Source organism: Esox lucius, chromosome 11 (assembly GCF_011004845.1).
Source record: "Esox lucius isolate fEsoLuc1 chromosome 11, fEsoLuc1.pri, whole genome shotgun sequence".
Taxonomy (NCBI): Eukaryota; Metazoa; Chordata; class Actinopteri; order Esociformes; family Esocidae; genus Esox; species Esox lucius.
Window position 1 is genome coordinate 54,403,706 of NC_047579.1, and position 20,088 is coordinate 54,423,793.

General features: G+C 43.4%; 1 protein-coding gene across 3 annotated transcripts in view; it reads right to left on the reverse strand.

The window, feature by feature from the left end:
- Nucleotides 1-19,759, reverse strand: part of flr (fleer) — a 30,196-nt gene extending 10,437 nt beyond the window's left edge. The window contains exons 1-15 of one of the 3 annotated variants that reach the window (XM_020051051.2): nt 19,562-19,759; nt 19,215-19,280; nt 18,216-18,425; nt 16,126-16,182; nt 15,788-15,923; nt 15,515-15,619; nt 11,824-11,952; nt 11,272-11,321; nt 10,178-10,330; nt 9,457-9,522; nt 9,220-9,273; nt 5,404-5,469; nt 3,282-3,352; nt 2,968-3,178; nt 820-891 (exon numbers count right to left, since the gene is read on the reverse strand). In XM_020051051.2, the coding sequence (XP_019906610.1) occupies nt 820-891; nt 2,968-3,178; nt 3,282-3,352; nt 5,404-5,469; nt 9,220-9,273; nt 9,457-9,522; nt 10,178-10,330; nt 11,272-11,321; nt 11,824-11,952; nt 15,515-15,619; nt 15,788-15,923; nt 16,126-16,182; nt 18,216-18,425; nt 19,215-19,280; nt 19,562-19,615 (1,500 nt within the window). In that variant the 5' untranslated portion in view covers nt 19,616-19,759. Of the gene's footprint in view, nt 1-819; nt 892-2,967; nt 3,179-3,281; nt 3,359-5,403; nt 5,470-9,219; nt 9,274-9,456; nt 9,523-10,177; nt 10,331-11,271; nt 11,322-11,823; nt 11,953-15,514; nt 15,620-15,787; nt 15,924-16,125; nt 16,183-18,215; nt 18,426-19,214; nt 19,281-19,554 lie in introns of all 3 variants that reach the window. The other 2 variants (XM_034295663.1, XM_013136168.3) reach the window with 2 other exon arrangements.
- Between the last annotated feature and the right edge of the window lie 329 nt (nt 19,760-20,088).

The window sequence follows — 20,088 nt, forward strand, 5'->3', positions numbered from 1 at the left end:
CACGCTGTCACACACACATACACACGTCACACGCTGTCACACACTCATACACAGGTCACACGCTGTCACACACTCATACACAGGTCACACACTCATACACACGTCACACGCTGTCACACACACATACACACGTCACACGCTGTCACACACTCATACACAGGTCACACGCTGTCACACACTCATACACAGGTCACACGCTGTCACACACTCATACACAGGTCACACGCTGTCACACACTCATACACAGGTCACACGCTGTCACACACTCATACACAGGTCACACGCTGTCACACACTCATACACAGGTCACACGCTGTCACACACTCATACACAGGTCACACGCTGTCACACACTCATACACAGGTCACACGCTGTCACACACTCATACACAGGTCACACGCTGTCACACACTCATACACAGGTCACACGCTGTCACACACTCATACACAGGTCACACGCTGTCACACACTCATACACAGGTCACACGCTGTCACACACTCATACACAGGTCACACGCTGTCACACACTCATACACAGGTCACACGCTGTCACACACTCATACACAGGTCACACGCTGTCACACACACATACACAGGTCACACGCTGTCACACACACATACACAGGTCACACGCTGTCACACACTCATACACAGGTCACACGCTGTCACACACTCATACACAGGTCACACGCTGTCACACACTCATACACAGGTCACACGCTGTCACACACTCATACACAGGTCACACGCTGTCACACACTCATACACAGGTCACACGCTGTCACACACGCTGTCACACACACATACACGCATTCCCCACCTCTTCATTCTGGTTGGTCATGATGTAGGAGACACACAGGTTAGCCATTACAGCAGCACTGACGTCCAGGATCTAGGGAGAGGGAGGGAGGGACAGAGAGAGCTGAGGAATGGAGGTGAAGAAGGAGGAACTATAACAACACATCAACCTGTCAGTCGACATGCTACCACATCGCTTGTTAGGACGGATATCCAACAGGGGTTGGACTAGTAGATGCCCCTGCAGAAACACCACTAGATAACATCTCTACATGCAAAGAGACGAGTCAATGCATTCACTGGCCCCGCCCCCCCAGGCACCACACTCGCACCCGATTGCCACCAAATGCGTCAAAATGTAGCAAACGTTATTTTAGTCCGAAGTCCTGCACCTACGTCTTCGTACTTGACACACATGCTTTCACAAGGCAATATGGTTGGAAGCATGAAGGAGAAGATGATTTTTTTCAGTGTCTAGAGAATCTGCTCTATACGACCAAAGTACATATTGCTACTGGGACTCAACCCCAAAAATCCTGCCTGGATCAGGATTGGTCAGTTGACTGGTACTATAGCTGTGGAATATAGCTGCTGGTGATTCAGTTCAGCTAGAGTGGAATGGTTAGCCTTGTACAGTCGTCTGATACAAAGCTAGCGGACCGCTGTAGGTAGCCATGTACTTCATTCATTTTTGAGTGGGTTAGGTAGCCTACTGTAGCCACTTATTTTATTTAGCATATTGTCAAATTTAGCCTGCTACATACTATGTGCCACTAGTTTCATTGGGATCTTGAACCTTCTGTCGTACCAACACAACAGTAAAACCCACGCATGATTTGAAAATATTGAACGCATGTCTTACACTAAACGCACTGCAATGCAGCATCCCATTGGAAACACTTTTTCAGAAGGCTCCATTGACAATGAATGACTTCTGACACAATGCAACAAGTTTGAGGCATCTGGTGGGCATCAGGCCTCACAGTCACTCAGCCACCAGGGTGGAACTGGTGTACAGACAAACGTGTTACCGAGGGTTTGGGTTTGCAGGGACACTCCTGTATATTACAATGTTCCACCTAACACAGTCAGCAGGGGAAGACAGACAGACTTTAACAGCTGGAAAAACATCCATCCATTCATGCACCTAACCCTCCTTCCTTTCATCTATCCATCCATCCATGCACCTAACCCTCCTTCCTTTCATCCATCCATCATTCCATCCATACATGCACCTAACCCTCCTTCCTTTCATACATCCATCCATCATTCCATACATGCACCTAACCCTCCTTCCTTTCATACATCCATCCATCCATCCATCCATCCATCCATCCATACATGCACCTAACCCTCCTTCCTTTCATACATCCATCCATCATTCCATACATGCACCTAACCCTCCTTCCTTTCATACATCCATCCATCATTCCATACATGCACCTAACCCTCCTTCCTTTCATCCATCCATCATTCCATCCATACATGCACCTAACCCTCCTTCCTTTCATACATCCATCCATCCATACATGCACCTAACCCTCCTTCCTTTCATCCATACATACATACATACATACATGCACCTAACATCCTTCCTTTCATACATACATACATGCACCTAACATCCTTCCTTTCATACATACATACATGCACCTAACCCTCCTTCCTTTCATACATCCATCCATCCATACATGCACCTAACCCTCCTTCCTTTCATCCATACATACATACATACATACATGCACCTAACATCCTTCCTTTCATCCATACATACATGCACCTAACCATCCTTCCTTTCATCCATACATACATGCACCTAACCACCCTTCCTTTCATCCATCCATCCATCCATACATGCACCTAACCCTCCTTCCTTTCATCCATCCATCATTCCATCCATCCATGCACCTAACCCTCCTTCCTTTCATCCATCCATCCATCCATCCACCTAACCCTCCTTCCTTTCATCCATCCATCCATCCATCCATGCACCTAACCATCTTTCCTTTCATCCATCCATCCATACATGCACCTAACCCTCCTTCCTTTCATCCATACATCCATACATGCACCTAACCCTCCTTCCTTTCATCCATCCATACATGCACCTAACCATCCTTCCTTTCATCCATCCATCGAACCAATTCCCTTTCCTCTGTCATTTACTCACATTGTCGTAGTGCTTCTTAACAATAGGCTCATAGAAGCCAATGGCCTCCTTGTACTTGTTCTCTTGCATGAAGAGGACGTGAGCTACATTGAGCCTCCATGTGTCATGTCCATTACAGAACTCCACCGATTTCCGAAAGATCTTCTCCACCATCTGGTAGTTCTCCCTGTTCCAGTAGATCTTAGCCTGGGCCATCAGCACTGGGATGTATCTTCAGGACAGTAAAACAATTTATTTAGTTGTTTTATTTAACAAGCTGAGATGAGCCACAAATCAAACAGGAGAGAAAACATAGTTGGGAAAGGTCTACTCACTTCTCCAACAGCTCATCATAGTCCTGGAGGGTCTTCTTCAAGGCTTCATTATCACGGGTCAGCTTGGCTTCCTGCACCTTAATGACGACAACCCAGATTAAAAATAATTCTCATCCTATTGAACAATTCTACACACAAGTCACAGCCTGGCTTCCTGCTCCTGAGAAGACAACACAGACTCAGATCAAGGCTAGCTTGTGTTAGCTAGTTTATAACAGCAGTAAGACATCTCAGGGGTTTGTATTGCCAATATATATATCTGTCAAAGAACAGCTCATAGCCACGGTATATTGGCTGTATACCACCACTCACATTACCTATAGCTAAAATCTATCATGAACAGTTGAGAGGAATGCTGATGTTGAGAGGAACAATAAAAATAATATGATGTGGAAACAGCAGACGTTTGCCCAGACTAAAGAAAAAAACGGTCTGGAGATCTAGAAAAAAATAATTTGAACCCAAACAGTGCCCTATTCCCTTTGGAACTTTCTTTAAAGGACTGCACTAGAGACAGACAGATAGAGAGACTGACAGAGAGAGAGAGAGACTTTATTCATCAATTTACATTCAGCATAGAAATACAAAAGAAAAATAAATTTACAGTGGGGCAAAAAAGTTTTTAGTCAGCCACCAATTGTTCAAGTTCTCCCACTTAAAAAGATGAGAGAGGCCTGTAATTTTAACATTTTCAAAATGAGAATTTTTTTTCCAGAAAATCACATTGTAGGATTTTTTATGAATTTATTGGTAAATTATGGTGGAAAATAAGTATTTGGTCAATAACAAAAGTTAATCTCAATACTTTGTTATATACCCTTTGTTGGCATTGACAGAGGTCAAATGTTTTCTGTAAGTCTTCACACACTGTTGCTGGTATTTTGGCCCATTCCTCCATGCAGATCTCCTCTAGAGCAGTGATGTTTTGGGGCTGTCGCTGGGCAACACAGACTTTCAACTCCCTCCAAATATTTTCTATGGGGTTGAGATCTGGTGACTGGCTAGGCCACTCCAGGACCTTGAAATGCTTTGTATCCTTCGTTGGCCGGGCGGTGTGTTTGGGATCATTGTCATGCTGAGAGACCCAGCCACGTTTCATCTTCAATGCCCTTGCTGATGGAAGGAGGTTTTCACTCAAAATCTCAAAATGCATGGCCCCATTCATTCTTTCCTTTACATGGATCAGTCGTCCTGTTCCCTTTGCAGAAAAACAGCCCCAAAGCATGATGTTTCCACCCCCATGCTTCACAGTAGGTATGGTGTTATTTGGATGCAACTCAGCATTCTTTCTCCTCCAAACACGACGAGTTGAGTTTTTACCAAAAAGTTATATTTTGGTTTCATCTGACCATATGACATTCTCCCAATCCTCTTCTGGATCATCCAAATGCTCTTTAGCAATCCTGAGACGGGCCTAGACATGTACTTAAGCAGGGGGACATGTCTGGCACTGCAGGATTTGAGTCCCTGGCGGCGTAGTGTGTTACTGATGGTAGCCTTTGTTACTTTGATCCCAGCTCTCTTCAGGTCATTCACTAGGTCCCTCCGTGTGGTTCTGGGAATTTTGCTCTCCGTTCTTGTGATAATTTTGACCCCACAGGGTGAGATCTTGCGTGGAGCCCCGGATCGAGGGAGATTATCAGTGGTCTTGTATGTCTTCCATTTTCTTATAATTGCTCCCACAGTTGATTTCTTCACACCAAGCTGCTTACCTATTGCAGATTCAGTCTTCCCAGCCTGGTGCAGGTCTACAATTTTGTTTCTGGTGTCCTTTGACAGCTCTTTGGTCTTGGCCATAGTGGAGTTTGGAGTGTGACTGTTTGAGGTTGTGGACAGGTGTCTTTTATACTGATAACAAGTTCAAACAGGTGCCATTAATACAGGTAACGAGTAGAGGACAGAGGAGCCTCTTGAAGAAGTTACAGGTCTGTGAGAGCCAGAAATCTTGCTTGTTTGTAGGTTACCAAATACTTATTTTACCAAGGAATTTACCAATAAATATTTACCTGACTGGCCCAAATGGAAAGAAGAAAGGGAAGATGAAAGTGAGGTGGATGGAGTAAAGAAAGAATGAAAGAAAGATAGGAGGTGGAGAATAATTATTAAGATGGGTGAACGTAACCTGTTTAGTCTGCTTGCGTAGCTGATCCGTCAGCTTAGCGTTCATCTCATCAAACTTCCTGAAGGCCTGTCCAACACCAGAGAGACATGGGGTCAATCAGACAAAACCTGTCCAACACCAGAGAGACATGGGGTCAATCAGACAAAACCTGTCCAACACCAGAGAGACATGGGGTCAATCAGACAAAACCTGTCCAACACCAGAGAGACATGGGGTCAATCAGACAAAACCTGTCCAACACCAGAGACATGGGGTCAAACAGACAAAACCTGTCCAACACCAAAGAGACATGGGTTCAAACAGGAGTCAATAAGACAAAACCTGTTCAACACCAGAGAGACATGGGGTCAAACAGACAAAACCTGTCCAACACCAAAGAGACATGGGTTCAAACAGGAGTCAATTAGACAAAACCTGTCCAACACCAGAGAGACATGGGGTCAAACAGACAAAACCTGTTCAACACCAGAGAGACATGGGTTCAAAGAAGAATCAATAAGACAAAACCTGTTCAACACCAGAGAGACATGGGTTCAAACAGGAGTCAATAAGACAAAACCTGTCCAACACCAGAGAGACATGGGGTCAAACAGACAAAACCTGTCCAACACCAGAGAGACATGGGGTCAATCAGACAAAACCTGTCCAACACCAGAGAGACATGGGGTCAATCAGACAAAATCTGTCCAACACTAGAGAGACATGGGGTCAATCAGACAAAACCTGTCCAACACCAGAGAGACATGGGGTCAATTAGACAAAACCTGTCCAACACCAGAGAGACATGGGGTCAATCAGACAAAACCTGTCCAATACCAGAGACATGGGGTCAAACAGACAAAACCTGTCCAACACCAAAGAGACATGGGTTCAAACAGGAGTCAATAAGACAAAACCTGTCCAACACCAGAGAGACATGGGGTCAAACAGACAAAACCTGTTCAACACCAGAGAGACATGGGTTCAAAGAAGAATCAATAAGACAAAACCTGTTCAACACCAGAGAGACATGGGATTAAACGGACAAAACCTGTCCAACACCAGAGACATGGGGTCAAACAGACAAAACCTGTCCAACACCAAAGAGACATGGGTTCAAACAGGAGTCAATAAGACAAAACCTGTCCAACACCAGAGAGACATGGGTTCAAACAGGAGTCAATAAGACAAAACCTGTCCAACACCAGAGAGACATGGGGTCAAACAGACAAAACCTGTCCAACACCAGAGAGACATGGGGTCAATCAGACAAAACCTGTCCAACACCAGAGAGACATGGGGTCAATCAGACAAAATCTGTCCAACACTAGAGAGACATGGGGTCAATCAGACAAAACCTGTCCAACACCAGAGAGACATGGGGTCAATTAGACAAAACCTGTCCAACACCAGAGAGACATGGGGTCAATCAGACAAAACCTGTCCAATACCAGAGACATGGGGTCAAACAGACAAAACCTGTCCAACACCAAAGAGACATGGGTTCAAACAGGAGTCAATAAGACAAAACCTGTCCAACACCAGAGAGACATGGGGTCAAACAGACAAAACCTGTTCAACACCAGAGAGACATGGGTTCAAAGAAGAATCAATAAGACAAAACCTGTTCAACACCAGAGAGACATGGGATTAAACGGACAAAACCTGTCCAACACCAGAGACATGGGGTCAAACAGACAAAACCTGTCCAACACCAAAGAGACATGGGTTCAAACAGGAGTCAATAAGACAAAACCTGTCCAACACCAGAGAGACATGGGATTAAACAGACAAAACCTGTCCAACACCAGAGAGACATGGGGTCAAACAGACAAAACCTGTCCAACACCAGAGAGACATGGGGTCAATCAGACAAAACCTGTCCAACACCAGAGAGACATGGGGTCAATCAGACAAAACCTGTCCAACACCAGAGAGACATGGGATTAAACAGACAAAACCTGTCCAACACCAGAGAGACATGGGATTAAACAGACAAAACCTGTCCAACACCAGAGAGACATGGGATTAAACAGACAAAACCTGTCCAACACCAAAGAGACATGGGTTCAAACAGGAGTCAATAAGACAAAACCTGTTCAACACCAGAGAGACATGGGATTAAACAGACAAAACCTGTCCAACACCAGAGAGACATGGGGTCAATCAGCATTTTAGAGGGGCGAAGTAGGAGTAGCGGCATATTCGGCAGTGAATCAGACAAAGCCACAACTGTTATTCTGGGTTTTCATTGTGACAGTTAAAATGGTGGCCAAAATAATGTCTACTCAATGGCCAAGAGCTCGTCTTTTAAACTGGCAGTACCCCACAATGTCTCTATGGAATAGGCATATTTTGGACTCCAGATGTTCCATCATAGTGACTGAACTGTGCTGTCTACACGTGGAATGGTAGTGGTAATAGCTGAAGTGGTATTAGTATTGTTAGAACTAGTGGAACTAGTGGTGTTATTAGAAGTAGCTGAAGAGGTATTAGCGGTGTTAGTAGTAGTAGTAGTAGTAGCAGTAGTAGTCATTGTGGTGGTGGTGGTAGTAGTAGTAGTAGTAGTAGTAGTAGTAGTCATTGTGGTGGTAGTAGTAGTAGTAGTCATTGTGGTGGTGGTAGTAGTAGTAGTAGTAGTCATTGTGGTGGTAGTAGTAGTAGAAGTAGTAGTCATTGTGGTGGTAGTAGTAGTAGAAGTAGTAGTCATTGTGGTGGTGGTAGTAGTAGTAGAAGTAGTAGTAGTCATTGTGGTGGTGGTAGTAGTAGTAGTCATTGTGGTGGTGGTAGTAGTAGTAGTAGAAGTAGTAGTCATTGTGGTGGTGGTGGTAGTAGTAGTAATTGTGGTGGTGGTAGTAGTCATTGTGGTGGTGGTGGTAGTAGTAGTAGAAGTAGTAGTCATTGTGGTGGTGGTGGTGGTAGTAGTAGTAATTGTGGTGGTGGTAGTAGTCATTGTGGTGGTGGTGGTGGTAGTAGTAGTGGTCATTGTGGTGGTGGTAGTAGTAGGGTTCATCTATACAGCCATCATACCCCTGTATGATCAGCACCCCAAAAATTATCAGCAGGTAGACAGGAACACCAGCCTGGTGTCTCGGTCCTGGTCCTACCCAGCCCGTTAGGTCCCAGCCCGTTAGGTCCCAGCCCGTTAGGTCCCAGCCCGTTAGGTCCCAGCCCGTTAGGACCCAGCCCGTTAGGACCCAGCCCGTTAGGACCCAGCCCGTTAGGTCCCAGCCCGTTTGCCTACCCTCACACGCTACCGCTCCCAAACTCCAGCAGTCCACATATGTTGCAGCATGAAGCACAATGAAGTGTTTCCCCGCAACCAAAATGGAAGTGGCTAAATCACATGACCCATGTCACCCCCATACATGACCCATGTCACCCCCCACACATGACCCATGTCACCCCCACCAGTAACATATCCCCCACATTGATCCACCCACTTGGTTACAGTAGTAGTAGAATTAGTGTTGCTAGTTGTAGTGGTGTAATTAAGAGTAATAGTGTAGTAGTAACATAAGTAATAGTAGTAGAATTAGTGTTGCTAGTTGTACTGGTGTAATTAAGAGTAATAGTGTAGTAGTAACATAAGTAATAGTAGTAGAATTAGTGTTGCTTGTCTTAGTGGTGTTATTAAGAGTAATAGTGTTCTAGTAACATAAGTAATAGTAGTAGAATTAGTGTTGCTAGTCTTAGTGGTGTTATTAAGAGTAATAGTGTTCTAGTAACATAAGTAATAGTAGTAGAATTAGTGTTGCTAGTCTTAGTGGTGTTATTAAGAGTAATAGTGTAGTAGTAACATAAGTAATAGTAGAAGTTGTGGTGTTTTTATGTTACCTCCTCAGGAGCTGTCTGGCAGGTCAACATGGCGTCCAGAAACTCATAGAGATACTGGAACACAGAGTAAACACAGAGTAAACACAGAATTATCTTGCAGAAAGTTGGGGGGACCAGAAGATATGAACTATATGTTAAACGTCCATCTGTCATTCAAACAGCAATTACTTAAGCCTTTGAAGCAAGTATGAAAAAAGCCCAGCTGAAACCAAGGCAATGAACAGGACTGATTGTTACCGGGGTGAGGAACTTGTAGGTGAGGTGAGCATTCTCCGCCATGACATCAGCAGCCAGGTCAAAATACTGAAGGAGTGAGACAGAGTGAGAGGAGCAGACAGAGAGACACAATTATGCGGAGTAATGCTACGTGCACACTGTCCGCTCACTCAACTTGCAAAACGCTCAATCTCTGGCGAGCTGCCGCAGAGCTGAACCTAGCGTGCACACTGGCCACTCAGACAGGGCGTACCTTCCTCATTTATACCAGCGACAACCAGTCAACCAGTACAGGGGAAACATCTGTCTCTGCAAATATTAACAAGTATTTACTACTAAAAACATATTACGACAATGCCAAGTCAATAATTTGTCAATGTTCAAATAGCAATTTACTTTGTTGAAATTAAAACATGCCCCATGATGGGCAGCCTGAACTTCTGAATCCTAATCCTGACTAAACATGTAGACACACAAAATGTCCTGCTGCCCACTCAGAACTTTCTATTTAGCCACACAGGTTCCAGCTAGAATTCTAAGAATAGCTCATATTTTTGATCTGTAAATTTTTAAGCATGTTACAATATCTTTTAACTCACAGCTGGAAAAAGAGGTCAGCAATCAAACCAGCAGATGGCCAATCAGACAGCGCCCCCCTCAGACAGCGCCCCCCTCAGACAGCGCCCCCCTCAGACAGCGCCCTGATTAGACAGGAATGATCAACAGTACCTATTAGCCATACCTCATATTTGCAGTACAGCAGCAGCAGATTTCCAAATGTGACCGGGGGAAATGGGATCTGCTGCAGGAGGAAGGCCAGCTTCTCAAAACCCTCCGACGGCTTCTTCTCCATGTTCATCAGAGCCTGGTTGTGGAGTGTCACTGGGTCCAACTCCTACACACAGGAAACACACTGATTACAAACACAAAACACATCCACACAGGTACAGGGTTTTATCTGGATCAAAAGGGCCTTGGGTGGTGGGTGTGGTCTGGGGCGGGGCAGGGGGTGTGGCAAGGCACACAGCGTTAAGTGACATTGTCTCCTGCCTGCTGTCTCTCAGCTGGCTCTTCCAGCACCTCTAGCATAGGTTGAGTCACAGGCTCACTAGTTCAAAATCAATTCTCCAAAACTAAAAATGTTATAAAGTAGTTACAGGAGGGTTATTGAAAGTAATGAGATATAATTACTTTATATTTAACGTTTCATGAAAGGGTTTTGTCAGTGAAATGTTTCGGCTTTGTGGTCACCTTACAAACGTAGTTTCCATTTGTGACCTCTAATGCTATTTTGCCTTTTTCCATGGTTTTACAGGCAAAATATGAACCCATTATCTAGCTACCTCGAATTACCGGTATTCACAAAACTAAAATGCAGAGGGCAGATTTACCATAAATGGGTCACCCTAACAAACCCCAAATTTAAACGTATAGACGATGTAGCTAATAGAGACCACAGTCTTCAGTCTGGGAGATTTCTCTCATGTCAAATAAATGACCTGTTTCTCTGCCACTACGGAAATGTTCCTCACTACGGTGCTACTAGTATCTACTGCCCAAGATCCCAAGAACAAGTCTGTTAAGACCGGATTGGCTATCGGGCAGCCAACTTCACTCATTAGTACCATATTCCTTCACATACGCACACACATTTTCTTCCCCAAGTAATGGCTGGATTTCAATGTATTTTCCTCATTTTCTTTTTGGGTGGGTCAAAAAAACATTTAGGCGGCCCACCCAAGGGTTCCTATAGCAGAAAACTCCCTGAAGTACATATGCACGGTCTTATCTGCGTAAAGTCCTGTTGTGTACAGTAGTAAAGACGTGGAAAAGCACCTCTTCAGCCCTGGGTGGCATGTCGGTCAAGGCCTCCTGTGCAGCCTCATCTGAAAACAGAGATAACAGGTGAGGTAAAACCAGAAAGCTTCACAAAGTTCACTGAGATTCATTCAGAATATTCCAAACTGGAAAGCCAGGCGAATGCTGCATTCCTAGTATGGCCCGGGGAAATCTTGTCCATCGGGTTACAGCAGGAGCAGACAACCCAACAGCTGGTCTCAGTTCACAGTTTAGCATTACACCAACATTTTAGAATTCAAGTCGAGATCAGAGCAGGGATCTGAAACCAATCATCTATACAGAATCTCTACAGATCTTTGGCAGATACAAGTTAGCAGCAAACACTGACACCCAGGCTAGCGGTGGATCTGACACCCAAGCTAGCGGCGCCTCCGACAGCCAGGCTAGCGGCGCCTCCGACAGCCAGGCTAGCGGCGCCTCCGACACCCAGGCTAGCGGCGCCTCCGACACCCAGGCTAGCGGCGCCTCCGACACCCAGGCTAGTGGCACCTCCGACAGCCAGGCTAGCGACAAGGCTACTGCACTCACAGTTCTTCAGCTGATACTCGATGGCAGCCTTGAGGTTGAATGCTTCAATGAGAGCGGTTTCATGTAAGATCAGGGTGTTGCCCACACTCCTCACGTCGATGCCCTCAGTGGTCATGCCAACACTTAGCTCTGGAAGACAAACACACATTCACACACAATAGAGGTCAAGGAATTCAAAACAAATAAAAGGAATATCATTTTTGTATCAATACAGTTACCACTAATTTAACAAAAGGAACCAGGCAAGTCTAGTTCAGCCGGCCCACGGTCAGAAGGAATGAATGTTGTTGCCCTTGCTGAATTCGAACCTGGGACTCTGATGTGACAGGCTGTGTCTTTAGCCACTACGCCACACGTGTGCAGTGTTCTGCATTGTTAAAACAATTAGTCAAAACTCCACAGTTCACGAAACTAGTTCACTCCATTAGCTAACATCCAAACCAACTACAGGTATAACAGGCTTGATACACTACATTCACATACTACCTCATCATAAAATTGTGTCTCGACATTAGATCATTTTGTTATGCATTAACATCACGCAAAGTTTGAATATTTAGCTAGACACCATTAAGCAATTTGTTGAACTGACTAACATTTCTTATTAAGTTCACGTCCACCACAAATATGTCTGGAAATAATTGGACACTGACACAAGTTTTGTTATTTACCAAAATATATTCCATTTACAGTAAAATAAAGAATATGAGCTTAAAGTGCAGTCTCTCAGCTTTAATTTTGTAACCATAACTGTACAAATACAAAAATAAAAGTGTACAAAAAAAACAATTACACTTAATGGATAGTGAAAAGGCAACCAGATGAACAGATAAAAGATCCACAAGGCATAACACCAAGATTAGATCCACAAGGCATAACACCAAGATTAGCCCAGTGAATAGGCTATGAAAAGCCGTTCATTAAAATGTTAGTGTATAGGTTCAGGCTCGTAGTTTAAGCACATGCATCGTTTTTCCATAAGTAAGCAATGGAAAAACTGAGAAGAGTTTTTGGAAAAATACTACGTCCTTTTTTCCATGTGCACAGGCTACAAATTCAACGCCAGTGCATAGGTCCAGTCTCCTTGTTTAACACCAGTGCATAGGTCCAGTCTCCTTGTTTAACACCAGTGCATAGGCCCAGTCTCCTTGTTTAACACCAGTCCATAGGTCCAGTCTCCTTGTTTAACACCAGTGCATAGGTCCAGTCTCCTTGTTTAACACCAGTGCATAGGTCCAGTCTCCTTGTTTAACACCAGTACATAGGTCCAGTCTCCTTGTTTAACACCAGTGCATAGGTCCAGTCTCCTTGTTTAACACCAGTGCATAGGTCCAGTCTCCTTGTTTAACACCAGTGCATAGGTCCAGTCTCCTTGTTTAACACCAGTGCATAGGCCCAGTCTCCTTGTTTAACACCAGTCCATAGGTCCAGTCTCCTTGTTTAACACCAGTGCATAGGTCCAGTCTCCTTGTTTAACACCAGTGCATAGGTCCAGTCTCCTTGTTTAACACCAGTACATAGGTCCAGTCTCCTTGTTTAACACCAGTGCATAGGTCCAGTCTCCTTGTTTAACACCAGTGCATAGGTCCAGTCTCCTTGTTTAACACCAGTGCATAGGTCCAGTCTCCTTGTTTAACACCAGTGCATAGGCCTAGTCTCCTTGTTTAACACCAGTGCATAGGTCCAGTCTCCTTGTTTAACACCAGTGCATAGGTCCAGTCTCCTTGTTTAACACCAGTGCATAGGCCCAGTCTCCTTGTTTAACACCAGTACATAGGCCCAGTCTCCTTGTTTAACACCAGTGCATAGGTCCAGTCTCCTTGTTTAACACCAGTGCATAGGTCCAGTCTCCTTGTTTAACACCAGTGCATAGGTCCAGTCTCCTTGTTTAACACCAGTGCATAGGTCCAGTCTCCTTGTTTAACACCAGTGCATAGGCCCAGTCTCCTGGTTTAACACCAGTGCATAGGCCCAGTCTCCTTGTTTAACACCAGTGCATAGGTCCAGTCTCCTTGTTTAACACCAGTGCATAGGTCCAGTCTCCTTGTTTAACACCAGTGCATAGGTCCAGTCTCCTTGTTTAACACCAGTGCATAGGTCCAGTCTCCTGGTTTAAGCACATTCATCGTCAGTCTATAAGTAACTTGAATAAGGCATTGAAAAACTGAGAGGGGTTTTTGGAAATCTACAACTTCAGTTTTGCCTAGGGATTACAAAATTATCATGTGTATTATTAAAATGATATCAATATTTCTTTTTTTTTTATATCACGGTTATCGTCAGTACTGGTATATTGTGACACCCCTAATGCAAACTTCAGAAATAGTCACAATATAACCGTAAACCATTTTTTTTAGGCTTACTATAACGTAGTTACTGAAGCTTGTAGCCAGGTTTTTGTCTATCCTGAACCAATCCTAATGCATACTTTGTTCTGTCCGTGTCGAGGCTCAAACACCGGTCGCCCACATTGCAGTCAGCGTCTCTAACCACTACGCTGTTTAACTAGGGGTAGTCAGTCACTCACTCAGACACATTCCCTCTTCTTGACCGACTCCACCAACGCAGTCTGGCAAAAAAGCCAGCAATGTGCAGGTGAGTTTTCCATGTTATATTATCTGATATGTCAGTGTTTCACCTGGAAGTTCTCTGATATGTCAGTGTTTCACCTGGATGTTCTCTGATATGTCAGTGTTTCACCTGGATGTTCTCTGATATGTCAGTGTTTTACCTGGATGTTCTCTGATATGTCAGTGTTTCACCTGGATGTTCTCTGATATGTCAGTGTTTCACCTGGATGTTCTCTGATATGTCAGTGTGATAAGTCAGTGTTTCACCTGGATGTTCTCTGATATGTCAGTGTTTCACCTGGATGTTCTCTGATATGTCAGTGTTTCACCTGGATGTTCTCTGATATGTCTGTGTTTCACCTGGATGTTCTCTGATATGTCAGTGTGATATGTCAGTGTTTTACCTGGATGTTCTCTGATATGTCAGTGTGATATGTCAGTGTTTTACCTGGATGTTCTCTGATATGTCAGTGTTTCACCTGGATGTTCTCTGATATGTCAGTGTTTCACCTGGAAGTTCTCTGATATGTAAGTGTGATATGTCAGTGTTTTACCTGGATGTTCTCTGATATGTCAGTGTGATATGTCAGTGTTTTACCTGGATGTTCTCTGATATGTCAGTGTTTTACCTGGATGTTCTCTGATATGTCAGTGTGATATGTCAGTGTTTTACCTGGATGTTCTCTGATATGTCAGTGGGATAAGTCAGTGTTTTACCTGGATGTTCTCTGATATGTCAGTGTGATATGTCAGTGTGATATGTCAGTGTTTTACCTGGATGTTCTCTGATATGTCAGTGTTTCACCTGGATGTTCTCTGATATGTCAGTGTTTCACCTGGATGTTCTTTGATATGTCAGTGTGATATGTCAGTGTTTCACCTGGATGTTCTCTGATATGTCAGTGTGATATGTCAGTGTGATATGTCAGTGTGATATGTCAGTGTGATATGTCAGTGTTTCACCTGGATGTTCTCTGATATGTCAGTGTGATATGTCAGTGTTTCACCTGGATGTTCTCTGATATGTCAGTGTGATATGTCAGTGTGATATGTCAGTGTTTCACCAGGATGTTCTCTGATATGTCAGTGTGATATGTCAGTGTGATATGTCAGTGTTTTACCTGGATGTTCTCTGATGCCTCTCTCGATGATCTCCGTGATGAATTTGAGGGCCTGAGCATACTGTTTCATACTGTAGTAACACAGTCCTATGTTGTAGGACAGGTCTGAGATGAGGGAGGGAGGGAGGGACAGAAGCACAACACGTTCAGTACACAACAGAGGATTGCCAAAACACACCATACAAATGCAATGGACCAGGTCAACAAGTGTCCGAGTGTGTTTGTGTGTATGTGCTTGCGTGTATGCACGTGTGTTGGTGCCAGTGTAGTTACCTGGTTGGTAACCCAGCACCAGCATGGCAGACATGAACTTCTTACAGGCCTCCTCGTATTGCCCCTCCTTGTAGAGAAGACATCCCATATCAACATCATAGTCTGGGTCATCCTGAGGGAGCTGCTCCACCAGCGTCTAGAAGAGACAGGTCATAAGATGCCATAAGAGCATATTAACAGAAAGAAACTAAGAGTTATAAATGGTCATGAGATCTAATGAAAGAAATACAAACACATGAATAAAAAAACCTACGTTTCTCTTGACAGTGTGACCTGAGCAGAAGGTGAATTATTTTGAGCCTGACAGTCCCAGGATGTATCCAATTCTAGCAACTAACCTTAGCACCAGAGAACTCCTCCTCTCCATATTTAATGGCTGCCTGCAGTTTGATCATCTGTGGAATAGATGGACCCCAATATGGATGAGAAAAACGAAGAAGGCAGATTGACAAAGAGGGTCTAAGAAACTTGGTGTAACTGTTTAGGATGGTCTTTTCTATTGAATATAGGGTTACATATCATTGCGTTCTGTGACTGTTTAGGATGGTGGCAAATGTTGTAACTAGGTGTGACTGTTTAGGATGGTGGTAAACGTTGTAACTCAGTGTGACTTAAGAAACGTAGCTTTTACTGAGGTTAGTTGAGATTTTTTTTACTTTTCCATTCAGGAGCAACTTCCTTGTTTAAGGGCATGACAACAGATATTTTATATTGTCAGGTTGAGTATAAGAACTAGCTAAACATCTGCTAGTGGCCCAACGCTGTAACCTGTGGGCTAACTGACCCCGTATACGACCCGTTTCCAAAACGTGGGGATGCTGCATAAAATGTAAATAAAACCAGAACGCAATGATGTGTAACCCTATATTCAATAGAAAAGACAACCTCTTGAATGTAGAAACTGAGACATTTTATTGTTTTTTGAAGAATATGCCCACATTGAATTCGATGCCAGCAACAAGTTTCAAAGAAGTTGTGACAGAGGCAACAGAAGACTGGAAAAGTTGTTTAAGGCTAAAACACTAAACCTGGTGGAACACTACACAACTAATTAGGTTAATTGGCAACTGGTCAGTAACATGATTGGGTATTAAAAGATCATTCCAGACAAGAATGGCCTGTCAAAAGTGAGGATGGGTTCAACAACGGTAAGCTCAACCACGGTACATAAGCTCAACCACGGTACATAAGCTTAACCACAGTACATAAGCTCAACCACGGTACATAAGCTCAACCAATACTGGATGGCTGTGATCTTTGGTCCCTCGAACAGAACTGCATAAAAACAGACACGGTTCTGTAATGGAAATCATAGCATGGGCTCAGGAACGCTTCTGAAAACCATGGACCAGTATGTCACTGTATCCACAAATGCAAGTTAAAACTTTATTATGCAAAGAAGAAACCATATCTAAAAAATATCCAGAACCGCTGCCTCCTTCTCTGGGCGCTCATTTACAGGAAAATGGACTGAAGCAAAGTGGAAAACTCTCCAGTGGTCTGACGAATCAAAATGTTACATTATTTTGGGGAATCATTGACACCACGCCCTCCAGACTAAAGAGGAGAGTGAACATCTGGCTTCTTATCAGCGCACAGTTCAAAAGCCATCTTCTGTGATGGTATGGGGGTGCATTAGTGCACATGGTATGGGTGACTGGCACATCTGTGAAGACACCCTAAATGCTGAACAATATATACAGGTTTTGGAGCAACATATGCAGACAATGTCTCTTTCAGGTAAAGTCTTGCTTATTTCATTAAGACAATGCCAAACCACATTCTGCATGTAGTACAACAGCCTGGCTCCATAGTAAAAGAGACCAGGTGCTAAACTGGCCTCCCTGCAGTCTAGACCTGTCACCCATTGAAAACATTTGGCACATTAATATGACAAAGGTGACCCTGAACTGTTGAGCAGCTGCAAACCATAAACCAACAAGAATGGTCTCCTCACTTCCCAAACACTTACAGAGTATTGTTAAAAGAAGAGATGATGCAACACATTGGGAAACATGCCCATCCCAATTTTGTTTAAATGTCTTGCTGGCATCAAATTGGAAATGGGCATGTATTTTTCCAAATACAATAAAATGTCTCAGCGTCAACATTTGATGTTGTCTTTGTCCTATTTTCAATTAAATACAACGATAAATGATTTGCACATCATTGCATTCTGTTTTTATTTGCAATGTATGCAGTGTTCCAACTCATTTGGAAACAGGGTTGTATAACTCATTTGTAGTGAGTTATACAACCCCGCAGTTCTTTGTCACAAGGCGGCAGGCTCCTGGTGGCCCCTGGCGGCCTTTAGGATGGACCATGATGTACCCCTACATCGCATTAAGGATTTCAGTATGTTTGTGGCCTCTGTTGGGAAATTAGTGAAGACCAGGGCCCAAATGTATAGAGTGGCAGTGTGTATGACCTTGGTGTGGCTGTTGGGGTTGTCCAGAAGGAACGTGGCCTTCATGGCCTCAGGGTAGGCACAAGCCCCATACAGGGACTGGGCGTAGTATAATTTGTACTCCTCCACCTCTGGGTGTAGCTGGATCAGCTGCTCATAGCACTCCGTTGCACTGCTGAAGTCCTGCATGTGGTAGTAGCAGTATCCCAGCAGAGACAGAGCTGCCCGCGACTGAGAGAAGGAGGTGAAGAGTGGGACGAGGAAGAAGAGGTGAAAGAACAGGAGATGATATCAACAATATGGAGAGGAACAGGAGAGAAGAACAAGGGAGCGGTTGTGGAGAAGGAAGAAGGGAGTAGACGAGGAAGACAAGGTTAAATCAAGCCCAAGTGTAGCATTTCTCCATAGGAAACCATCAGAGCCTGCATTGCAAGCAAAAACAATGTGTATTTCTGAATTCTAAAGACTAATGTTAGATAGCACTGAAGTTATCTGCTGAATGTATTATCGCGGCTTAAGGGGGTGCAACGACATAAACACCACGTAAAAACTGATGCTAATCATACATTTTTCAGGACTGAATATATGTTCTTGGTACGACTTCTTCATCCTCATTAGTAGTGGAACTGACACCAAGCCCAAGTTATTTTGAATTAGAAACTTCACAACACGTTCTGAAGACGAGTTGGTGCCACAGTGCTAATTGAACTTGACTAGCCAGGGTGAAAAAAACAATAAAATAAGGGCTTCTTTTTCGCGATTACTTTAAAACTAAGCAGCTTGGATATAAGGTCATATTATGAAACCGGATTTCAGGACGAATGCAATAATGGAAAATACAATAGCTTCATTCGGAAACAGTGTTGTTAAATATGTAATCTATACAGCCTACTTACAATAGACTACAACCTTCTAGAAAATTTATTAAATACATTTTAATAAATAACATCGCAGGGTGAAGGCGTGCAGTGCTCTGATGCGAGCAATACGTCACATTCACATGAACAAGACAACACTCACCTTCGTCTGTTTCTGTTGTTCATTACTAAGAACGTGGATGGCCTCCCCATAACGCCCATCTTTGATCTGACAGAACAGCGATAAGTGTCAGTTAGCTAGCAGCAAGCTACAATTTGTACAGTACAGAGCTCCAATTGTTCGTTCATAAACTTTATATTCAGGTAACTACCTTAATCTAGCTTTATCATCAACATGGCTAACTTCATAAAAGACAGCCAACGCAAAAAAAGTTGCATTAAGAGCTAGTTCAAAATATGTGTAAGGATAGCTAGTAATCGAGCTATCTAACACTAACTAGCAATTAAACACGTAGTTTCTAAGTAACATTAATTTAACGTACTTCTCACCATTTTGTAAACTGTGGCTGTGTATTCGCCGTCTTTAATCGATGTCAATGTCATGATTTCACTGCTAATCTAAATACCTAATTGTAAGACAATTTTCAAGTTAAAAAGGACTACTGATTCACCAATAACCCAAGTTAAGGCAACATATTTTCGGTTGCCAGAAAGACGCTAAATTGCTTAACAACCGTTGCTACACCGGAAAGGGAAACCCAATGGATTTTCTTAAACTGCCAATAGGGAGCGACTATTTTTTAGACGTTTCGATTACTAAAATATTGTACTAATTAATATTATTTATTTGTTTTCTCTAGAAGAAAACGTGTTTATGGACTTGTATTTTAAAACCTTTTCTACATCTCCTTTGTCTCTCTGAAGCAGACATGGTGATTATCTATGGTGAATAGCGACATGGTGGCAACAATAGAGATTCGGTAGCAACAATAAGTCTTCCGGTTTTCGGATATTGCCTTCAAAATAAAAGATATAACGCGATATTAAAAATATTAAATTAATCTGTTTGCTTCGTG